The following is a 20,546-nucleotide window of genomic DNA, read 5'->3' as shown; positions in this document are numbered from 1 at the left end:
TGCATAACGCAGATTGTTAATAGATCTTCCACCAATCCTGATGCCACAATTCTCCTCACAGAGCCCAGCCTCCCGGATAATCTGCTCTGCATACAAGTTCATTTATTTTATACATTTGATGAGAAGTTTTATGGTAAAATTTTACATGACATTAACCTAGGTCTGGAGATTTGTGAAACAAAGCATAAAAAGACTAATAAAATAAATTTTTAAACGTTACAAAAGGAATACCAGAAGAGTGTCTAGTTATGATTTACTGACTATACAAAGGCCTTTGATTGTGTGGCCATAATAAATTACATCTGACATTGAGAAGAATAGGAATCCCAGAAAACGTAATTGTGCTCACGCCAAACCTAAATCTAGACCAAGTGGCTGTTATGAGAACAGAACAAGGGAACACTACATGGCTTAAAATTAAGAAAGGTGTGTGTCAAGGTTGTATCATATCTCCATAACTATTCAATCTGTATGCGGAGGAATTTATTTGAGAAGATGGACTCTATGAAGAAGAATGTGGGCATAAGGGTAAAACTTACAAACCCACCCATGTAGAAGCTAAATAACTTTCTGCTAGAACATGATTGGGTTATAGAAGAAATAAAGAATGAAATTAAAAAGTTTCTTGAAACAAATGAAAACGAAAATACAACATACTAAAATGACCAGCAGTCAGGAAATCAAAAGAGGAATTGCACTAGGAAATGCGCTGTCAGGGATCTCTGTAGAGTACTGAGAAGTAACAGTGTCAGTCTAGAGACTTAAGGTTCACCTAATGCAGGCCATGGTCTTTGAAATTACTTGCTGTCCATCAGAGAGCAGGACAATGACTAAGGATGACAGAATAATAATTGATGCCTTCAAGTTGTGGTGCTGGAGGATAATCTTGAATATACATACTCTGTCCACTTCAATGTCAAGATGACAAAGATTCTCACCACTGGGCCACTTGGAAGCATCAGGATGGATGGTGAAGAGATTGAGATTGTTCACAGCTTTAGCTTGCTTGGCTCCACAGTCAACACTCTTGGCACCAGTAGCCAGGAAATTAAAAGGTGCATTGCCATGGGAAAGTCTGCTGTTAGGGACCTCTCCAAAGTACTGAAGAGCAATGGTGTCTCTCTGGAGACCAAGGTGCGTCTGATACAGGCCATGGTCTTTGCAATCACTTGTTATGCATCAGAGAGTTAGACAATGACCAAGGAGGACAGAAGGAGAATTGATGCCTTTGAGCTGTGGTGCTGGAGAAGAGTATTGAGAGTACCATGGACTGCTAGGAAAACGAACAGATTCATCTTGGAAAGGGTTAAACCGGGTGGCTCTTTGCAGGCAAGGATTCTGAGGCTCTGTCTAACATACTTTGGACATGTTGTAAGAAGAGACTGGTCCTTGGAGAAGAACATCATGCTGGGGAGGGCGGAGGGACAGCGCAGGAGGGGAAGGCCCTCTATGAGGTGGATTGATTCAGTGACTGGGGTTATCGGGATGGGAGTGTCAGAGACAGTGTGATTGGCACAAAACAGAGCAGAGTTTAGGGCTGTTATACATAGGGTTGCTATGAGTTGCAAGTGACTCGACGGCACATAACAATAAGAACATACATACTCTGGACTGCCAAGAAAACAAATAGGTCTGTCTTGGAGAAGCTAAACCAAGTTTTTCCTTGGTCCTTAGAGGCTTGGATGTTGAAGCTCCATTTCACATATTTTGGGCATGTGGTCAGGAGGGACTGGTCATTACAGAAGGACATCATGCTTGGAAGGGTAGAGGAACAGTGCAGGAGAAGAAGACCCTGGATGAGATGGATTGATACAATAACTGAGTCAATGAGGGTAGGTATGTCAGAATCAATGAGACTGGCTCAGGCTAGAGCAGGCTTCAAGAGCTACTGTACATCAGGTTGCTATGAGTCATAGGCAACTTAACAGCACATAACAACAACAACACCTCTGGGACACACCTAAGGCTATTCTCAGAAGGCAGCTCATGGCAAAAGGCACACACATAAAAAAGGAAGAAAGAAGCAAAATTAATTATCTACCCTAGCATTTCTATCAAATAGAAAAAGAACAACAATCTAATTCCAGAGCCTTTCGAATAAAGGAAATTATGACAAGAGCCGAAATCAATAAGATCAAAAACAGAAAAACAAACGATACCATCTGTAAGGCTTGGAGCTGGTTTTTCAAAAAGTTCAATAAAATTGATAAACCACTGACAAATTTAACAAAAAGAAAAAATTGAATACACAGGTAACTCAACTAAGAAATGATAGAAGTGACATCACAGCAGAACCAGATGAAATTAAATTGATAATATTAGAATACTATGAAAAGTATACTCTGATAAATTCGAAAATCAAATCCCTTGAAACTCATGCCCTACCCAGATGACATAGACAGATGTAGAACACTTGAACAGACTCATCACAAAAAAAGAAATTGGCCAGGTCATTAAAAGATTTTACCCACCAAAAAAATCCTGGACCAGATGGCTTCACAGCTGAATTCTACCAAGCATACAGGGAAGATTTATCTGCAATTCTACTTAAAGTATTTTAAAAAGCAGAAAAACAAGGAACACTTCCAGAGTAATTCTATGAAGCAAGCATAAACCTAATACCAAACTAGGCAAAGATTTTACCAAATAAGAAAACTACACACAAATATCTTTCATATATGGAGTACAAAATCCTAGGTGATAGAATCCAAAAGCATATAAAAAAAATTCATCATGACCAAGTGGGATTCATAACAGGTATACAAGGATAGATCAACATAAGAAAAACAATCAATGTAATTCATCACATTAACAAAGCAAATAATAAGAAACATATGATACAGCAATTGATGTAGATAAGGCCTTTGATGTAATCCAATACCCCTTCCTGATTAGAACACTCAGCAAAATAGGAATAAAAGGGAATTTCCTCAACATAGTAAAAAGTATATATATATATATAAACCCAAGAGCCAATATCATTCTCAAAGGAGAAAGTAAATATTTTATTGGAAGTCCTTGCTAGGGCAATACGACAAGAGAAAGACAAAAAAAGGCATCCAGATAAGCAATGAGATAGTGAAACTGTCACTATATGTACATGATCTGATAATGTACACAGAAACCCCCAAGTATTCAACAAAAAAATTCATAGACGAATTTAGTAGAATGGCAGGATGTAAGATCAATATACAATCGTCTGTGGAATTCCTCTACAGTAACAAAGAAAACACAGAGAAGGAAACCAAGGAAACAATAGCATTTATAATCACCAACCACAAATTTAGATACTTGGGGAATAAACTCAACCAGAAACACAAAAAACCTTCAAAAAGAAAACCACAAAATATTTCTGTGAGAAACAATAAAAGACCTACATAAATGGGGAAATGTTCCCTTATCATGGATAAGAAGACTCACTATAGTGAAAATTACTGTCCTACCAAGAGCAATATACATGTTTAATGCAATCCCAATATAGATACCAAACTCATTTTTCAAAGAAATAGAAAAAGCAATTGGCAAGTTTATTTGGAAAGGAAAGAGACTTCAAATGAGGAAAGTACTTCTGACAAACAAGAATTATCTCTAAACCTACTACATAGCTGTAATAACCAAAACAGCATGGTACTGGTACAATGACAACAGACCAATAGAACAGAATCAATAACATTTAAATTAATCCATCTATCTATAGTCAACAAGGAAATAAAATCTATCAAATGGGGGGGAACAACCTCTTCAACAAATGGTGTTGGCAAAACTGGACTACTACCTGCAGAAACCTGAAGGAAGATGCACACCTCTCACCATACACAAACACCAACTCAAGGTGTATCAGAGATCTAGGCGTAAAGCCCCAAACCATAAAGATCATTAGAGACAAAATGGGACCAAACTTTGAAGACCTAGCTCATGGTATAAAAAGGCTGACAAATACAGCCAGAAATACACAACCAGGAAAAGATAAAATTGAAGAATGGGACTTTGTAAAGATTAATCTCTGGGTATATCAAAACCTTTTCCAACAGAGAGTAAAGAAAACCTGCTGACTAGGAAAACACATTTGGCAATACCATCTCAAACAAGGGTATCATATCAAATGTTTACAGAACCCTACAGGGCCTCCACAAGAAAAAGATTGATAATCCAATTACAAAATTGACAAAAGACATGGAAAGAATTTTCAGAGGAAGTTATTCGGATGACAAACAGACACATGAAGAAATACTCAAAATCACTGGCAAAAAGAGAGATGCAAATCAAAACCACAATGAAATATCCTCTCACCCCAGTAGCAGTGGCAAAGTTTAACAGGACAGCAAGTAAGAAACGTTGGAGAGGATGTGGAGAGGTGGGAACACTCATATACTGCTGGTGGGATTGTAAAATGGTACAACCATTTTGGAAAGCAGTTTGATATTTCCTCAAAAAGCTGAACATAAAAATTCCATATGACCCAGATACTGCACTGCTTAGAATAAACCCTGAGAAAACTAGAAATGAGACACAAACAGAGATTGTGTTCATAGCAGGATTATTCACCATTATAAGAACATGAAAACAACCCAAATGTCCAATCACAATTGAATGGATTGAGAAAATGTGGTACACTTACACAATGGAATACTATGTGGCACTTGGAAGTAATTATTTTGAAGATTACTGCATAATTTGGCGATTGGAGAGCCTTATGCTGAGTGAACTAACTCAGTCTCATAAGGACAAATACTGTATAAGGAAGGCCATTATTGTAGAAATAGAAAGATAACTAGTAAAACTTCTATTAGGGTCCAAGGAGGGGAAGGGAGAAGCAGAGGGGTGAGGATGGGTGGGGGGGTGGGTGGGGTGGGGCTGGTGGTAAATCACAGGGTCACACAATTTCATGAGTCAGGTGAGGTGGGTAAAGGAAATGGGAAAGACTCAACAGGGATCTGAAAAGACAGGGCAGTGGTGGGCATAGTTCAATGTTGATTGTTGTTGTGTACCATAGAGTCAGAACCGACCTATAACTGACCCTCCAGCCGGTTTTTAGAGGCAGTTAATCACACAGGAAGACAGTGCCCATTCTTCCCCCACAGAGCAGCTGGTGGCCACAAATCTCGTGCTTTGGGGATTGCAGCACAACTTCTTGCCACTAGGCCACCAGAGCTCCTTTTCAATGTTGATTAATTTTATAAAATATAATGAATGGGAATGATTGGATGGAACACACACAAGAATGTGGAGCAAGAATCAGAAGACTTTGATTCCCTGTGTTTTGCAGATGATATAACTTTGCTTACTGAAAGCGAGGACTTGAAGCACTTGCTGCAGGAATTGAAATGCAGCCTTAAAAATTAATTGCATCTCATCATTAAGAAAACACAAATTTTCACCACTGGACTGACAGGCAACATCATGACATGATAAATGGAGAAAAGAGTTAAACTGTTAACAACTTCATCTTGCTTTGATCCACAATAATCACCATTGGTACCAGCAGTCAGAAGATCAGGAGATGTAGTGCACCGAGAGAGTCTATAGTCAGGGACCTCTCCAAATTATGGAGGAGCATTGATATTATCTTGAGGACTATGGTGTGACTGATACAGACCACGGTCTTTTCAACCACTTGCAAAGTATCTGAAAATGAATAAAGATGACACAAGAAGATTTATTGTCTTTGGGTCATGGTGTTGGAGAAGAGTACTAAATATTTATGGACTACCAAAAGAACAAATTATGTTTTTTGGGGGGGTCATTTTTAGTTTAGCAAAACAAGTGAAAAAGATTTATTAAGGTAACATAAAGGAGACATGGATGGTGAAAGATAAAGATAGAAAGGAAAGAAAGAAAAAGTGGGGACATGCTTGGAAAGTCAGGGACAGATCTAAAGCTTTTGGCAGTCAACTAGCAGAAAGAACACAAATATGTTTTGGAAAAGGTATGGCCAATAGGGCACCTTGGAGGCATAGATAAAGATGATAAAGCTTCGACTCCCATAGTTCAGGAACATCATGCTTGGAAATGTGGAGGGTTGATAAGAGAAAGGAAGACCTTCAACCAATGTATTGACACAGAGCCTGCTGCAGCAGGCGTGAGTGTGTCAGAAATTGTTAGGATGGCACAGGATAGTGGAGGGTTCAGATTTGTATTCATAGGGTCACTATGAGTCATTATTCATTTGACTCTATAGCACCTAAACACAGCAACATCCTGAAGTAGAATGTTGTGAATGATAAGGTCTTTTCCATATGCATACAAGGAAGACCTATTAACATGAGTATTATTCATATAAACACATCAAGAGCCAAAGCCAAGGAAAGGGAAGATGTTCACCAAACTTTGCAGTCCAAGATGGACCAGACATGCAATCTAGACGCATTTATGATAATCAATGACTGGAGTGAAAAAGTTGGAAACAACAAAAATTGGTAGTCAGGAAGTACAAACTTGGTGACAGAAAAGTAGCCAGAAAAAACCACAATGCAATTCTGTGTGTTCAGTGATTTGTTCATCCCATATTCAGTTTTAAAAACACACAAATGAATTTACACATGGACCTCACCAGATGGTCTGAATAAGTGTGAAAAAGAATAGTTTGAAAAGCTCAATATCAGCAGTCAAAACTAGGCCAGGTGCTGACTGTGGAACACAGACCATCAACTGTTCATGTGCAAATTCAAACTGAGGCTGATAAAAATTAAAACGGGTCCAAGAGAATAAAAATATGATACTGAGTCTATTCCATCAAATTTTAAAATCACCTTTAGATTTGAAGGGGGGGAGAAAATAATAAAAAGTAAAAAAGAGGGGAAAAATAATAGATTTGAAATATTAAATACCAATAATCAAAGACAAGGTAAGTCATGGGATAAGGGTATCATCAGTTACAGGGTATCAACCATACAGCAAGCATAAAGTTATTACTTTTTATATTACTCTGACTTACAAAAGACTGATGAGGTGGGGTTGCAAAATGAATATCAGAGGACACTCTGAAAATTATATTAGAGCAATGAGAAGTAAAATCAAAGGGAAGAGAGGCTGAAGTAAACAAGCTGAACAGAAGAATTAAAAGGGTATAGTGAGAAGGCAAAGCAAAGAATTAAAATGGAATTTGCAGAGAACTGGAATTGTAGAGTGAAAAAAAAAAGAATAACTTACTAAGCTTTTCTCAAGCTGAAAGAATAGAAAAAGAAATTCAAGCCTCAAATAACAATACCGAAAAATATGGTGGGCAAAAACTTCCTGTAATCATACAGGAAGCATCAAAAGATAGGAAGGAATATACAGAGTCACTCTACCAAAAAGAATTAGCTGACAGTGAACTATTTCAGAAAGTACCATATGATCAAGAATCAGTGGTAATGAAAGAAGAAATTCAAACTGCACTGAAGGCATTGGCAAAAAAAAAAAAAGGCTCCAGAAATCAATAGGATACCAACTGACTGACATGTTTGAACATAGAAAACTGTTAGAAGTTCAGAGAATTCCAGAAGAATGTCTATTTGGGCTTTACTGACTATGCAAAGGCAATTAAGTGCATGGATGCATTAATAATTTGTCCTGCTAAGATTAATAGCAGACCAGTTATAAGAAATGCCAAGTTAACACTAGGCTTGATTTGCTGCATAACTCTTGATTTTTATTTATTTCTTTATTTTTTTACATCAACAGCCCCTGCTTTATTCAGTTCCCATATTTCTCTAAGGTCCTTGGGTTGGAGGTTCTCTGGAGCGTCTGGAGTGTCTCTCAGACACTCAGACCCACCAGGGGAATGACCCATGTGACTTTAGGTGTGCAGGTTAGTTTTGCAGAGACTGGTGAGCACTGTAGACTATCAGTTGAAGGAAAATGTTCAAAAAAAGGGAGATAGCATTGAGGTCCTTATATAAGACTTATTATAAGTCTCTAGTTGGTGGGACTTGAGTCAGAACTGACTTTTACTGGACAACCCCCACCCCCAAAGGGTTTTTAGAGGCAGTTTAATCACTCAGAAGATTGCCCATTTTTCTCTGATGGAGCAGATGGTGGAACTGCCTGGTGCAATTACCATCGGGTAATGCCTTTGGGATTACAGCAGAGTTTCTTGCCATGAGGCCACCAGAGCTCCTCTCTCCTTAATACAACAAATACTTAAGCACAAAACAAACAGTTAACCACTGGCCAGGAAAAACGTTTTGAATCATAAACTTTAGACAATGCAGAGTGGATAATAACAAATTATGGCTAACATTGAGAAGAATGGAAATCCCGGAACATTTAATCGTGCTCAGTGAAATGTATACATAGACCAGCAGGCTGTGGTGCCAACAGAACAGGGAAACACTACAGGGGTTTTGAAGTTGTCAATTATTTAATCTTTTAATTATTTTAATTATTTAGATCTACAGTCAGCACCTTTGGTATCAATAGTCAGGAAATCAGGAGATGTAGTCCACTTGGGAAGTCCGCAGTAAGGGACCTCTAAAATATTAAGGAGTAATGATGTCCATTTGAAGATTAAGGTGCATCTGTTTCGGGCCATGGTCTTTCTAATCACTTGCTGTGCATCTAAAAGCTGGACAGTGAATAAGAACGACAAAAGAATTGATGCCCTTGAGCTGTATTGGAGAAGAGGATTGAATATTCCATGGACTGCCAAAATAACGAAGAAGCCTTAGAGAAAGTGCAGTTAGAGTGTTCCTTGGAGGCAAAGATGATAAAGCTTCATTACACATACTTTGGGCATGTTGTGAGGAGAGGCTTTTAGTCTATGAAAATAGACAAGGATAGAACAGATACAATTATGCAGGTAATTCCAAAATCTCAGTATTTGTCACTGGACAGACACAGATAAGGGCTAAAAGTCTATGGAGAGGACTTCTTCCCTAAATGGGATATCCAATGTCCATCAAATCTTAAGAACTTGTAGAAACTTGTCCCATCCCAGGAACAGTTATAAGATTTCTCTGTCCTGTGACCCTCTGAGGTCTAACAGAATCATATTGGCATTAGTTTAAAAGCTGGCTTTTCTGGCCATTATATTAGCCCCTGCTGGTCTCTAGCTACCTTTGCTGAAAACATGGTCTTACAAATCATCAACAGTTGTTGGACTAGTATAAGAGAGTTTTTCACACTGTAAAGAAAGATGTTGGAGAAGGTGGTGGAGAAAATGTGAAAAGAAATATGACACTGGTGTAAAGAGACTTTGGCAAGGTATAACCAGAGGAGCCTTGAGATAGAGGCTACAGTTAAAATTTTTATTGCTGGACAACTAGGGGAAAAGGTGATTTGTAACTGCTCTGAGACAGTTTTCTGGATGATTAAAGAAATCAGAGGCTTCTTGCATTTGTGTTACTGAAATTAATCTGGACTTTTCACTAATTGAGGAATTGTGCTGTGATCTGGTTTGGGATTTATGGACTAAACCTGGACTTACACTGAGATATTCTTTGCCTCCTCCATTCTCCAACCTATTTCCTAATAAACACAACTGTGAGTAAAATCTGTGAGTCAACAATGAATATCAGATTTACATGATTGGTAGAAAGAGATGCAGGAGCTTGGGGGGGGGGTGTCATGTCTGAAGGTATCTGTTCAAAACGATATATAATATTGATGGATATAGTTCCCCTTTACAAAGTGGTTAGAAATCAGAATTTGCAACTCACGTTGCATCATCTATATGCTTTACAGTTGTTGGTTTTTAAAAATTTATTAATTTCAATGAAAATTTACAGAGACTTTGGATTTCCATTCATTCATTGCTGCACTTTTTTCCCCTCCCAACCCTCTCCCCTAGTACACTACCCTTTTGGAAAAGTAAAATTCTTTCATTGTTTTACAATCCATCCTCCCAGGTCCACTCCACCATGTAGCCTTCGCTCTGGACTCCTGTCATGACAAAAATACCTAATCACATATCCCTTTAAACAGTTTTCTTCCTCATCTGTTTCAATGCAGTATACATTTTTAATCCATCTTTCTCAGTCTCCCCCGAATCCCGAGGTGAGTCCTGTTTTACAACAGTGGGACCATGCAGTATTTGTCCTTTTGTGACGGATATACTTCACTCAGCATAATGTCCCCCAGGGTCACCCATTTTGAATAATATTGCATGAGTTCCTTGTGTTTCAATGCAGCGTCATATTCCATTGTGTGACTATACCACAGCTTCTCTATCCATTTGTTTGTTGATGGGCACGTAGGTTGTTTCCAACTCCTTGCTATTGTGAACAAAGCTGCAATAAACATGGGTGTGCATATATCTGCATGGATGTCAGTTTGGTCTCTTTGGGGTATATTCCCAATAGTGGAATTGCTGGGTCAAATAGTATCTCTATTTGCAACTTTTTGAGAAAGTGCCATACTGCCTTTCACAGTGGTTGCACCATTTTACACTCCCACCAACTGTGAATAAGGGTTCCAATTTCTCCACAACCTCGCCAGCATTTGTTGCTTGCTGTTCTATTTTGCTATTCTTACTGGGGTGAGATGATATCTCATAGTTGTTTTCATTTGCATCTTTCTTAGAGCTAGGTATTTTGAACATTTCTTCATGTGCTTGTTAGCCATCTGAATGTCTTTGGTGAAGTGTATGTTCATATCCTGTGCCCATTTTTCTATTGGATTATTTACCTTTACCTTGTTGTGGTGTACAGCTGTTCTTATAAATGAAATTGTTTTCATAAGGGACATTCATAAGGTTTCACTCTTATGTGGACCTGTGGACCCAGTGGTGTCTACAAAAGCTTGAACTGTCAATTAAACTTTTCTCTGCGAGAACATCTATTTGGTTTGTTGCCTGTGTGGACATGCCGTCTATTTAAGGTGTACCTTTGAATGATACTTTTCAAAGAGGACATTTACAGGGTTTTACTGCTGTGTGGACATGTTGGTGTATATTAAATGTGGACTTGTACACAAAGTTTTCACAGAGGTGACATTTACAAGATTTCTGTCCTGCGCAGACTTGCTGGGGTCTATTAAAGTAAACCTCTGAATGAAACTAATTTCACAGACGAGACATTAAAAGGGTTTCTCTCCTGTGGATTTTCTCATGGTAGTGTAATCCAAAAAAATTACTGAAGCCTTTCCCACAATGATCCTATTTGCAAGGCTTCTCTCTCTGCAGCACTCACAACAGATGCTGCTGCTAAATTCACACTTAAATTCCATTTTAGTAATGATGCCTCAGGAAGCTGCCAATGACATACAACCTAATGCATTTCCTCTATGCCACATCACCTGACTATAAGTTTCTTGATCCTGCCCATCTGTCTCCTGGACTACTGTTTTGGTCACCCAGGTTGGAGAGGTATTTCTGGTTTTCCCCACATGATGTTTCATGTTTCTTTCCTGGTGGAGCCTGAGATTAAGGGACACAACTGTCCTGGTAAAACTTTGTTCAGTGGTGATGTCAGCCACCTTAGCTCCTACATTCTTATTCTTGTATTTGCTGCTACTACTGATAGCAGAAACCAAGGAATTTTTAGTGCTGCTCTTTATCACTCATCATTTCTTTATGCATCCAATTAGCCAGCTTCTTAGGAGTTAGGTCCCCTAATTTCATATCCTGTGTGGAACTTTTGCTTTCAATAACTGACTTCAATATGACAGTTGCATTAAATCATGGATCCTCCAAGTTTCCCAGCCACAGACCAAAAGTTTCTCATTGTCTTGTTTCCCTCTTCTACTTCAAAGAGTACTTTTTACTCTTTTTAACTTTTTACTTAAGAGTCTGGATCTTTGTAGTGCACCCAGTACTATGAGACCAATTGTAGTCATAATTCATTCTGCAGAGCAGGTACAAGATGTACTGAGTCAACATTGGCCCAAATGGTTGATATGCTGTAAAACTCCATGATTTCAAATACCAACAGCCACCTCCTTTGTTCCCTTCCCTAACTCCTCTATGTCCATTGGGTTCTGTGGTTCACTGAAGGTCTCCCAGAGGCTCAGACCCATCTGGGAAATGATTCATGTGACTGTAGGTATGGAGGCCAGTTTTGCAGAGACTTGTTAGTACTGTAGACAATCAGTTAAAGGTAGGTGCCCCATAAAGAGAGCTAGTACTCAGGTCCCTTGAACTTTTATATAAGCCTCTAGTAGGGTGGGACTTATATCCCATCCTAATGCTCTCTCCTCAATAAAATAAATGCTTCAGCACAAAATATACAGTTAACCATTGGTTTGGAAAGACATTTTGAATGATAAACCTTAGACACTACAGAGTGGATCATAACCAATTATGGCTAACATTGGGAAGAAAGGGAATCCAGAACATTTAATTGTGCTCTTTAGAAACTGCAAGAACACTTCACAAGTTGACCTAAGAAATTATATCTTCTTGCCAAACCTGAGTTGGCACCTGCTAACTTTTCTAATAAACCCCCTAACAATGAATAGGGTTCTGAGAAGTGTGTATAGCTATTGCAATAGACTTCGAGCCCTGGAGAGCAATAGGCCTTGTGTTGGAATTAGAAGTAGGTGCAGGAGCGTTCATGTCTGAACTTATGAGAATTGGTTTGTGTTGTGTATACTCTTCATGGGGACACTGACACATTGCAAATTTAATCAAAGTCAGAAATGACTTTTCATGCTGACCTTGTTCTCTCACTACCCACATTTACGGAGTGCACTGGAGACATTTTCTCAGCAACCAACCACATTTAGGGAGTAGGCCAACTACAGGCCAACTCCCATTTGGGGTCTTCAGTGAGAAAACACATTTTCAATCTGAATCAACTTAAGAGTGAACATTTAAGACACAAAAGAGATGAGGAGTGAATCTACTGAATTTATTTCAAGAAAGAACACATCAAGTTCACATTATACTCATGTGTCAAGGAGCACACATGAGCGCCCTAGGCCTCTATCAGGGCTTGCGCTTCAAATCATAAAGACATGCTCTGTAATTCTAATTGCAAAAAGCTGAGCTGTTCATTCCTGTGAACAGTAATTACAGCTGCTGTTAAAAGACATTATATAAGCATGAAGTACCTACTAAGAGCCCAAACTAATTTACAAGTTCAAATATAATTGTAGGTTCTTCCTTTCCAATCCATGAAAATAAACAGAAATACAACAAATGTCATTCTGCCGGTGATTCAAAAGTTTAGTATTTGTCACTGGACTGACAAACAAACAAGGGTTAAAAGAGTCTGGCTATTGAGAAGATTTCTTCCCCAGATGGGATCTCAGATGTTTATCAAAACTTAAACTCCTGCTGAAACTTTTCCCACAGCAGGAACATTTAAAAGGTTTCTCTGTGAAGTGGGTCCTCTGATGTCTAATAACGTTAGATTTCTGAATGAAATTCTTTTCGCAGAGGGGGCATTTATAGGGTTTCTCTCCTGTGTGAACTCGATGGTGTCTAAAAAAAGTTGAGCTGTCAATGAAACTTTTTTCACAGAAAGAACACTTATAGGGTTTCTCTCCTGTGTGAATCCACTGGTGTCTATTAAAGGTAGACCTCCAAAAGAAACTCTTTTCACAGAGAGCACACTTATAGGGTTTCTCTCCTGTGTGGACACGCTGGTGTGCATTAAAGGCTGACCTGTGTTTGAAACTCTTTTCACAGAGAGGACATTTATAAGGTTTCTCTCCTGTGTGGACGCTCTGGTGCTTACCAAAGTTGGACTTGTGACTAAAAGTCTTTTCACAGAAGGAACATTTATAGGGCTGCTCTCCTGAGTGGATTTTCTCATGGTGGCGCAATCCAGAATAGTTACTGAAGCCTTTCCCACAATGATCACACTTGCAAGGCTTCTCTCCGGTGCAGATTCTCTGATGCCTTGCAAAGTCTGGGTTTTGCAGAAAGTCTTTCTTGCAGGAGGGGCACTGAACGTACATTTTTTCAGTATGAGTTCTCTGGTGAAGCACAAGCTGAGACTTATGGAAGGTTTTCCCACATTCTGTGGCCTGTTTGAGCTGGTCCTTCTGGGGGGCCTCTTGCTTCTCCTTGAGCCACAGCACAGAGAGGTCTTCTGGGTGAGAATCAGGCAAATGCTGGTCCAGCTGTTTCCCAGAAACTCTTTCCTGAGAAGAGAGCTGCTCCCCTTTCTCCTCACCTTGGAGGTGTCCCTCTATCTTAGGGAGATCATCTCCTTCTCCAAAGCATCTCTGTTCATTCTCACCAAAGAAGCCACTCAAAGACCCCTGAGGCGGGGCCTCTCCTGAGATGTGACAAGGGGCATCCGGAGACTCCTGATCCCAGCAGGTTTCCACGTTTAGGTTCTCTTTGCTTTTATCCTGTCTGTTTCCTAAAAGAAGAAAGAAGATTTTAAATACTGCAGCACATTTTACATATTTTCTCCTTTCTATGCCAACTAAAGGAGCATCAGTAAACAGAAATTATTTTATCAAGAAGTCATCAATCAACAAAGGGTGTAAAAACCAGCACCCATATTGAAGGTCTGATACTACATTTGCTTGCCCTGCATTCCAGATTAAGTTTTTCAACCTTGAACTGAGGAGAATTTTGGTGCATCAAAATCAGGGCACATAAGATATTTATTGGCCCCTCCACAAATAACCAGAGCATAGGTTTCTTAAGATGCAGGTGGAAAGAGTATGCACACACTGGCTTTTTTTCTTATTAAATGACTGGTCTTACATGGCTTTATGTTAAAGAGAATCATCACAAACAATTTTTGAAGAGGCACAAAAGTATACAGAAGAAAACCAAAACTAACCTCAATCACATCCTCAGAAATAACTATAGTAACATTTCCTTCCTGCCTTTATTTAAAAAAATGTCACCTTTCCTTTTCTCTCACCTAACTGGAATTGTACTGCAAGTAACAGTTCTTGTCAAGCTTGAATCAATAGAAAGTAAATATGGTATTTGTAAGTTTTATAGACATTCTCCTATTTACACATAATCAAACAATTAATCAAATGCTGCTTATCATCTTACCATCAGGAAGCTTTACTGTTGTGATGCTATGGCATACAAGTGAATACTTTGGCCTGTGGTTTAATCCAGCATCCATCTCTTTTATTAACTTCCAGAAAACATTAAGTATATTTCTATCCTAACTCTGGTTTGGGTTAGCATCACTACAGAATGATGTACATTTTCGATTTTTGTTTTGGCGGTAGAACTCCTAGTCATACACTTCTACCCATTCTTTTATTCCGGGAGATCTAAAGAAGCCATGTCACTTTTTCTTCCAGGGTAACATTGTTTTCTCAATAATTAGGCCTGAACTAATGAATCCTCAAATTTCTTTTAAATGGCAAAAGTGTTTTCTCCTGCCTTAAAAGTGTTTATAAATATCCTTTTTTAAGGGTTGAATGATCCATCATGGAAATGCGCTACAAAGAAATTGTTTATTAATTTTCCAACTGTAAAAACTTAAATTCTTGTGTTTTGACTAGTATAAATCATTCTATAATAAGCCATTTTTCTTCAGTCTTTCTCTGCACTTACAATAATTACTTTAAGCAAGGTTCTTGCCTGTTATGACTGTGTCCCCACACAAGCATGGTAAAGTGCTAGGTACCAGTTACCAACTGCTGTGCACTTTACTCCAACACACGATGCCCTACATGTCAGGATAAACTGTGCTCCACAAGGTTTTCAGTGGTTGAGTTTCTCACAAGGTAACTAGGTGCTTTTCAGAGGCCCTGTTTCGTGGACTCCTGTCTGAACTTTCAGTTGCAGCTGAGTGTTATAATAGTTCCCACTATTCAATGCTTCAAACTCCACATATTCACTGTCAGCCAATTTTTGGAACAACTGTGCCATCTTTTGGCACAAGTGTTCACTAGATAAGTACTAAGGGTTTTAAAATATTTGCAGTTTGGTTGTATATTTGTGTTTTAAATATCTGCATTTTAATTAAGTGAAAATCTATTTTTCAGTTTTAAATTTTAACTCCTTAAGCATTTAAATAGGAAACTATTGTTTACTTTTCATGCTTCAAGACTCTTCCTAAGTTATTCATTAAAAAGGAATTTTTTAAACAACTTTAACTATTTCCATATTAAATACAAATAATCCATAATCTGTGAGATTCCAGAAAGTTTTCTACCAATTCATGTAACTTTGAAGTTATTTTTTGTGCAAGTAGTCTTGATTTTATTTTAAATAGAGAACCTTAAGCTTTTCCTTAATTATTTCTGTTGCTTATATATTTAATATTTATAGCTTATATTGATATTGTTTTCCTCATTCAACCATCAATTTAATACACTCTAAACTTTTAAAATTTTCATATGTTTTATCTTTTAGTATATTTTCATCTTATTGTGGTTTCTTGGTGGTGATGTTGTCTATCGTCTAGTTTACTCCTACTGTAATTAACCCCAAGTGACAGCAAAACTGTCCTAAAGAGTTTGCTTGGCTGCAGTATTTAAGGTAGTGGATCATTAGGTCTCTCACACAGAGCTGCTGAAGAGGTTCAACACATCAACTCTTGAGTTGTGGCATCAGGGTTCCTTATTCTGGGATAAAATTCAACTCATTACCAGAGTAGGAACTGACTCATGGGTGATCCCCAGATATTCAGAAGCTATTATTCACAGGGGAGCAGACTGTCCATCTTTTTCCCTTTGAACTGGTTTCTAACTGTTTGCCAGCACATTACGACTCCATAGTGAGATGATTCCTCATCTGTTAAATACATGTGTTAATAACTCTAGAAACAGTGATGAGGTGATCCACCATCAATGTCACAATTAAGCTCACTCATCTGCGGCTAGTTATAACTTAATAACACCAAAGGCTAACCCTGTCAATCACACCTGCCTTAACAAGTGACGGTCAGAAATGTCTCAGTACCAATGGAAGCTGACTCACCACTGTAAGTGGGTGCTGGGATCTCCTCAGTGGCATGAAGAGGGAGTCCTGCCAGCTCTTCCCCATACTCTGCAGAATTAGCTGGGTCAGGTTTGGGACTGGAAGTGCCTGGCACAGAAAGAGATCAGCTTGTGAGCCTGTGTGAGCAGGGAACACTGAGCATGCATACTGTGTTTTTTAAAGTATCCTCCTACCTAAACATGAAGGGACTTATGAAGGCCCTAGATCCCACAACAGGTTACTTAATCTTAGAAAGACACGGAAAACCCTCCAGATCCTTTTCCCATCAGATCTGAACACTGGTCTAGGTGGTTGTAAAAAGAGGCAAAGTAACTGAAACTGACGCTTGTGCTGCTTGTAGCATGAGAGTTCGTATCAAACAATAATACTGTATTCACTCAAGTTGTTTCCACTACATTTGGGTGCTGAAAAGATGAATAAATGAGTGAGGATTATTTGGGGTTGAAATGGATTTTATATCTTTGTCTCTTGATTAAAAGCATTCTCTTCTTAAAAATATAAAAAGGACATGGGACAAGTCAGACTAGAATTCACAAGAGACCAGGAGATAATGCCGAAAAGGAGGAAAAGCAGAGTCTGAGAAGGTAGACAGAAGGGTCGACAGACCACCTGTGAGGCTGGGGCTTAGGTCAAGACTGAAAAGCATCCTCATTTGAAAGAGGCAGTATTGTCTGGCGGAAAAGAGCCTGGACTCCAAGACAGCTACAGTGAGTTTCATCCTGACTCAGCACTTCGGAGCATAGAACAGGGAGTCAGGAACTTGATCTGACACTTTCATCATGTTTAATACGGGATGACATTTCCACTTCTTAGGGATGATGTGATGATTAAAGGTGCACCCACTGGAGCTTCAAGTATTGTATACAAGGAAGCTCCTGCTATTCCTCTGCTAACCTCTACTCACCCTAGTTCCCAAATGTGTAACTAATCATTTCTTACCCTGAGAACTTCAAGCTAAATTTGTGTCTATGAAAGAATATAAATATCGCTTAAGAATTCCTAGCTGTTCCACCTTCTTCCACTTGGTAAGCCATGCCCTCACCTCCTGAGACCATTTTCCCATAGGTCTCCAGCATGACGTTCCAGTAGTGCTCCTTCTGAGTAGAATCCAGGTGTCTCCACTGTTCCTGGAAAAAATATAATGCTATGGCCTTAAACATGGCTCCAAAGGAAAGTAGACTGATCCTACCTAGAGGAAAAGTGAGAAGAATGAATGTGCCAATGGCATTTAAGCATCAGAAGATCTGAGAAACCCTGGGAGAGAGATTAATGGAGGAAGACACCAAGTGTAAAACTATAGTCCCTGCTGCAATATTTCTTGTCCTGAGTGGAAAACATTGAGGTTTTAACTTCTATGTGTATGTTTTAAACCTTTGTATCCCTCTAAGGATAAACTCTTCATGTTGAATGGAGAACACACCAGAAGATAGGTTTTTCAACTTTTCCACATTCTTTTTCACTCTCTCAATTATTTAGCGTAAGAAGAGACTGACATCTCCAATACTTAAGTGAAATCTAGAAATTCAAGGGAGAAAACAAATGAGAAAGGAATTTGTTGGCAGTGCCGATTTGTAAAAGAGAATAATCAACACTGAAGTTGACTGTGTTTAAGACCCATCCAGAGCCCACACTGGTGTATTGAGAGAAAGGGCAACACACTACTGTAATCTCCTAAGAATTGAGGTTAGGATGTAATGCTCATTCAATGGATGAGTTGTCATGAATAAGGAAGCTTCCTATGTCATCTAAAGGAAAGCTCTCTGGTGGCTTAGTGGTGGCGAATTGCACTGCCAACTCAAAGGTCTCCAGTTCAAATCTACTAGCTGTTCTGTAGGAGAAAGGTGGGCAAATCCTCCCATGGGACTTACTGACTCTGAAAACCCAGTAAAGGGTCAGCTATTTATGAATTGGTCCAACTAGATGTTTTACACCAACAATAAATGGAAGTAGAGGGAGCTCCGGTGGCCTGCTCTGTGGGGAACTGTACTGCTAAGCCAGAGGTGGTGCTTCTCTGGTGCTTCAAATCCACCAGCAACTCCAAAGGAGAAAGATGAGGAGTTATTTTAGTTTCCAAAAATCTACTGTAGAGTTAGCTGTGAGTCAGCTCCAACTCAACAACAGTGAGTTTGGGTACTGACTGTGCAGAGACTCAAAAGAGGAAGTCCTACTACCTTCTGATTCTATGACCTTCAACAAGTTGTTAAATTTTTCTGAGCCTTAATTTCTCATCAAGAATGGGAGAAAAATCAGGTTTACAGATCCCTCAGACTGCATTATGTGCTTTATGAAATACTAAATACATTTCATTCAAAGTATTTTTCAGGTTTTTGTTGTTTTTAATTGTCAAGTCCACTACATCTCATAGTGATTCTACAAATCAAGAGGGAACTGGAGGAAAGAGGGAGAATTGAACAAATAAAGGCCTCAAAATTTTCCTAAGTGCCTTAGAACTATAAACTTTCATCCAAGCTGAATGAAGCCCAGGCACAAAAAACATAAATATAGTGCTTTCCAGGTCCACTCTAATCAATCTTGTAAAACAGTGAAAAAGTGGTAAAATAGCTAAAGAACCAAGTAAAACACATCATGTGTAGAACACGAGAACATAGGGTATGATTCCATTTTATGTAAAATACTAGAAAATGCAAACTAATCTACGGTAAGAAAAAGCAGATCAATAGCTGCCTAGAAAGGGAAGGGCAAAGGCAGAGACAGGTAAGAGAGAGGGCTTATAAAAACACAAGAGGAAATGTATGGGTGGTGCACATGCTTATCATAGTTAGAGCTAAAACCAGCAAACGGCTTTAACAGAAATTTATTCTGTACCAGTTTAGGAAGCAGAAAGTTCACATTGAGGGCACAAGCACTACAAGGTTTTCCTCTGTTAGCTCTGGGAAAAGACCTCCTCCCTATTCAACTTGTGTGGGCCAGGACTTCCTTGGTGATGTACCTGAGTCTCAGCCACTCTTTATCTTAGGTATGTAAGGTTCTCAGCACAGGACCCAGATCTCACGTATACTCTACACTCCTGGCTCTTCTTGGTGTTAGTAAAGCTCTCCTTCTCTAACTGGCTTCCTTCTCCTTTTCTCTCTCAACTCATGAGTGTTGTGGCTTCGAAGTAAGGTTTGTCTCATCACACAGGTTTTCCACTTTTTTTCCAGGGCCTAGATTCCCCGATCTAAATGCCAATTAGAAAAAACAGTCTGCCTTGAGAAGACCTGAGAGAAATAATGAAACTCAAGTTTCTCTACATGTGTTTTATTCCGGTTATCCTAGTGAGGCTTGCTCCTTCACTGCACTTCTGAGAATGCACCTACTTTCCATCCTCCTGAGTACTGGTGAATGCTCAAAATTGGTTCAGAGGGAAGAAAACGAGAGAAACTTTGCTCACCTGAGATGATGCTTGGAGAAGTGAGCCTCCAGAGTCCTGGTCGTTAATGAGTCTTTCCTCTGGTGGGGCAAGAAGCTGGGGCGCAGTCATCACTGAAGTGAGAAACAGGGAGTGTTAAGAATCTAGATATCCTCCTCAGTCATTCCCCACAGGGCATTGATAAAAAAATAAAAAACTCTAACACCAGAAAAAGCATGGCAAATTAGAACTAATACTTGCATACACAATTCAAGATTTGTATGGAAGCTCGGAATGACAAAGCAAAATATTACAATTAAATGTGCGAGGAGCTAGAGTCAGAAAATCAAAAGGGCCGAACTCGCTCAGCATTTCTTAAGCTCAAGGAACTGAAGAACAAAT

General features: G+C 39.0%; 1 protein-coding gene across 1 annotated transcript in view; it reads right to left on the bottom strand.

The window, feature by feature from the left end:
- Positions 1-20,546, bottom strand: part of ZNF18 (zinc finger protein 18) — a 28,334-nt gene that overhangs the window by 4,622 nt on the left and 3,166 nt on the right. Inside the window, exons 3-6 of the mRNA XM_006898575.1 lie at positions 20,187-20,278; positions 17,838-17,922; positions 16,775-16,882; positions 13,464-14,231 (exon numbers count right to left, since the gene is read on the bottom strand). Coding sequence (XP_006898637.1) covers positions 13,464-14,231; positions 16,775-16,882; positions 17,838-17,922; positions 20,187-20,278 — 1,053 coding nt within the window. The remainder of the gene's footprint in view (positions 1-13,463; positions 14,232-16,774; positions 16,883-17,837; positions 17,923-20,186; positions 20,279-20,546) is intronic.

This window comes from Elephantulus edwardii, unplaced genomic scaffold (assembly GCF_000299155.1).
Source record: "Elephantulus edwardii isolate Elephantulus edwardi_28Jun2011 unplaced genomic scaffold, EleEdw1.0 scaffold00233, whole genome shotgun sequence".
Taxonomy (NCBI): Eukaryota; Metazoa; Chordata; class Mammalia; order Macroscelidea; family Macroscelididae; genus Elephantulus; species Elephantulus edwardii.
The sequence above is the reverse complement of the archived record's forward strand: the minus strand, read 5'-3'. Positions and strand labels throughout refer to the sequence as shown.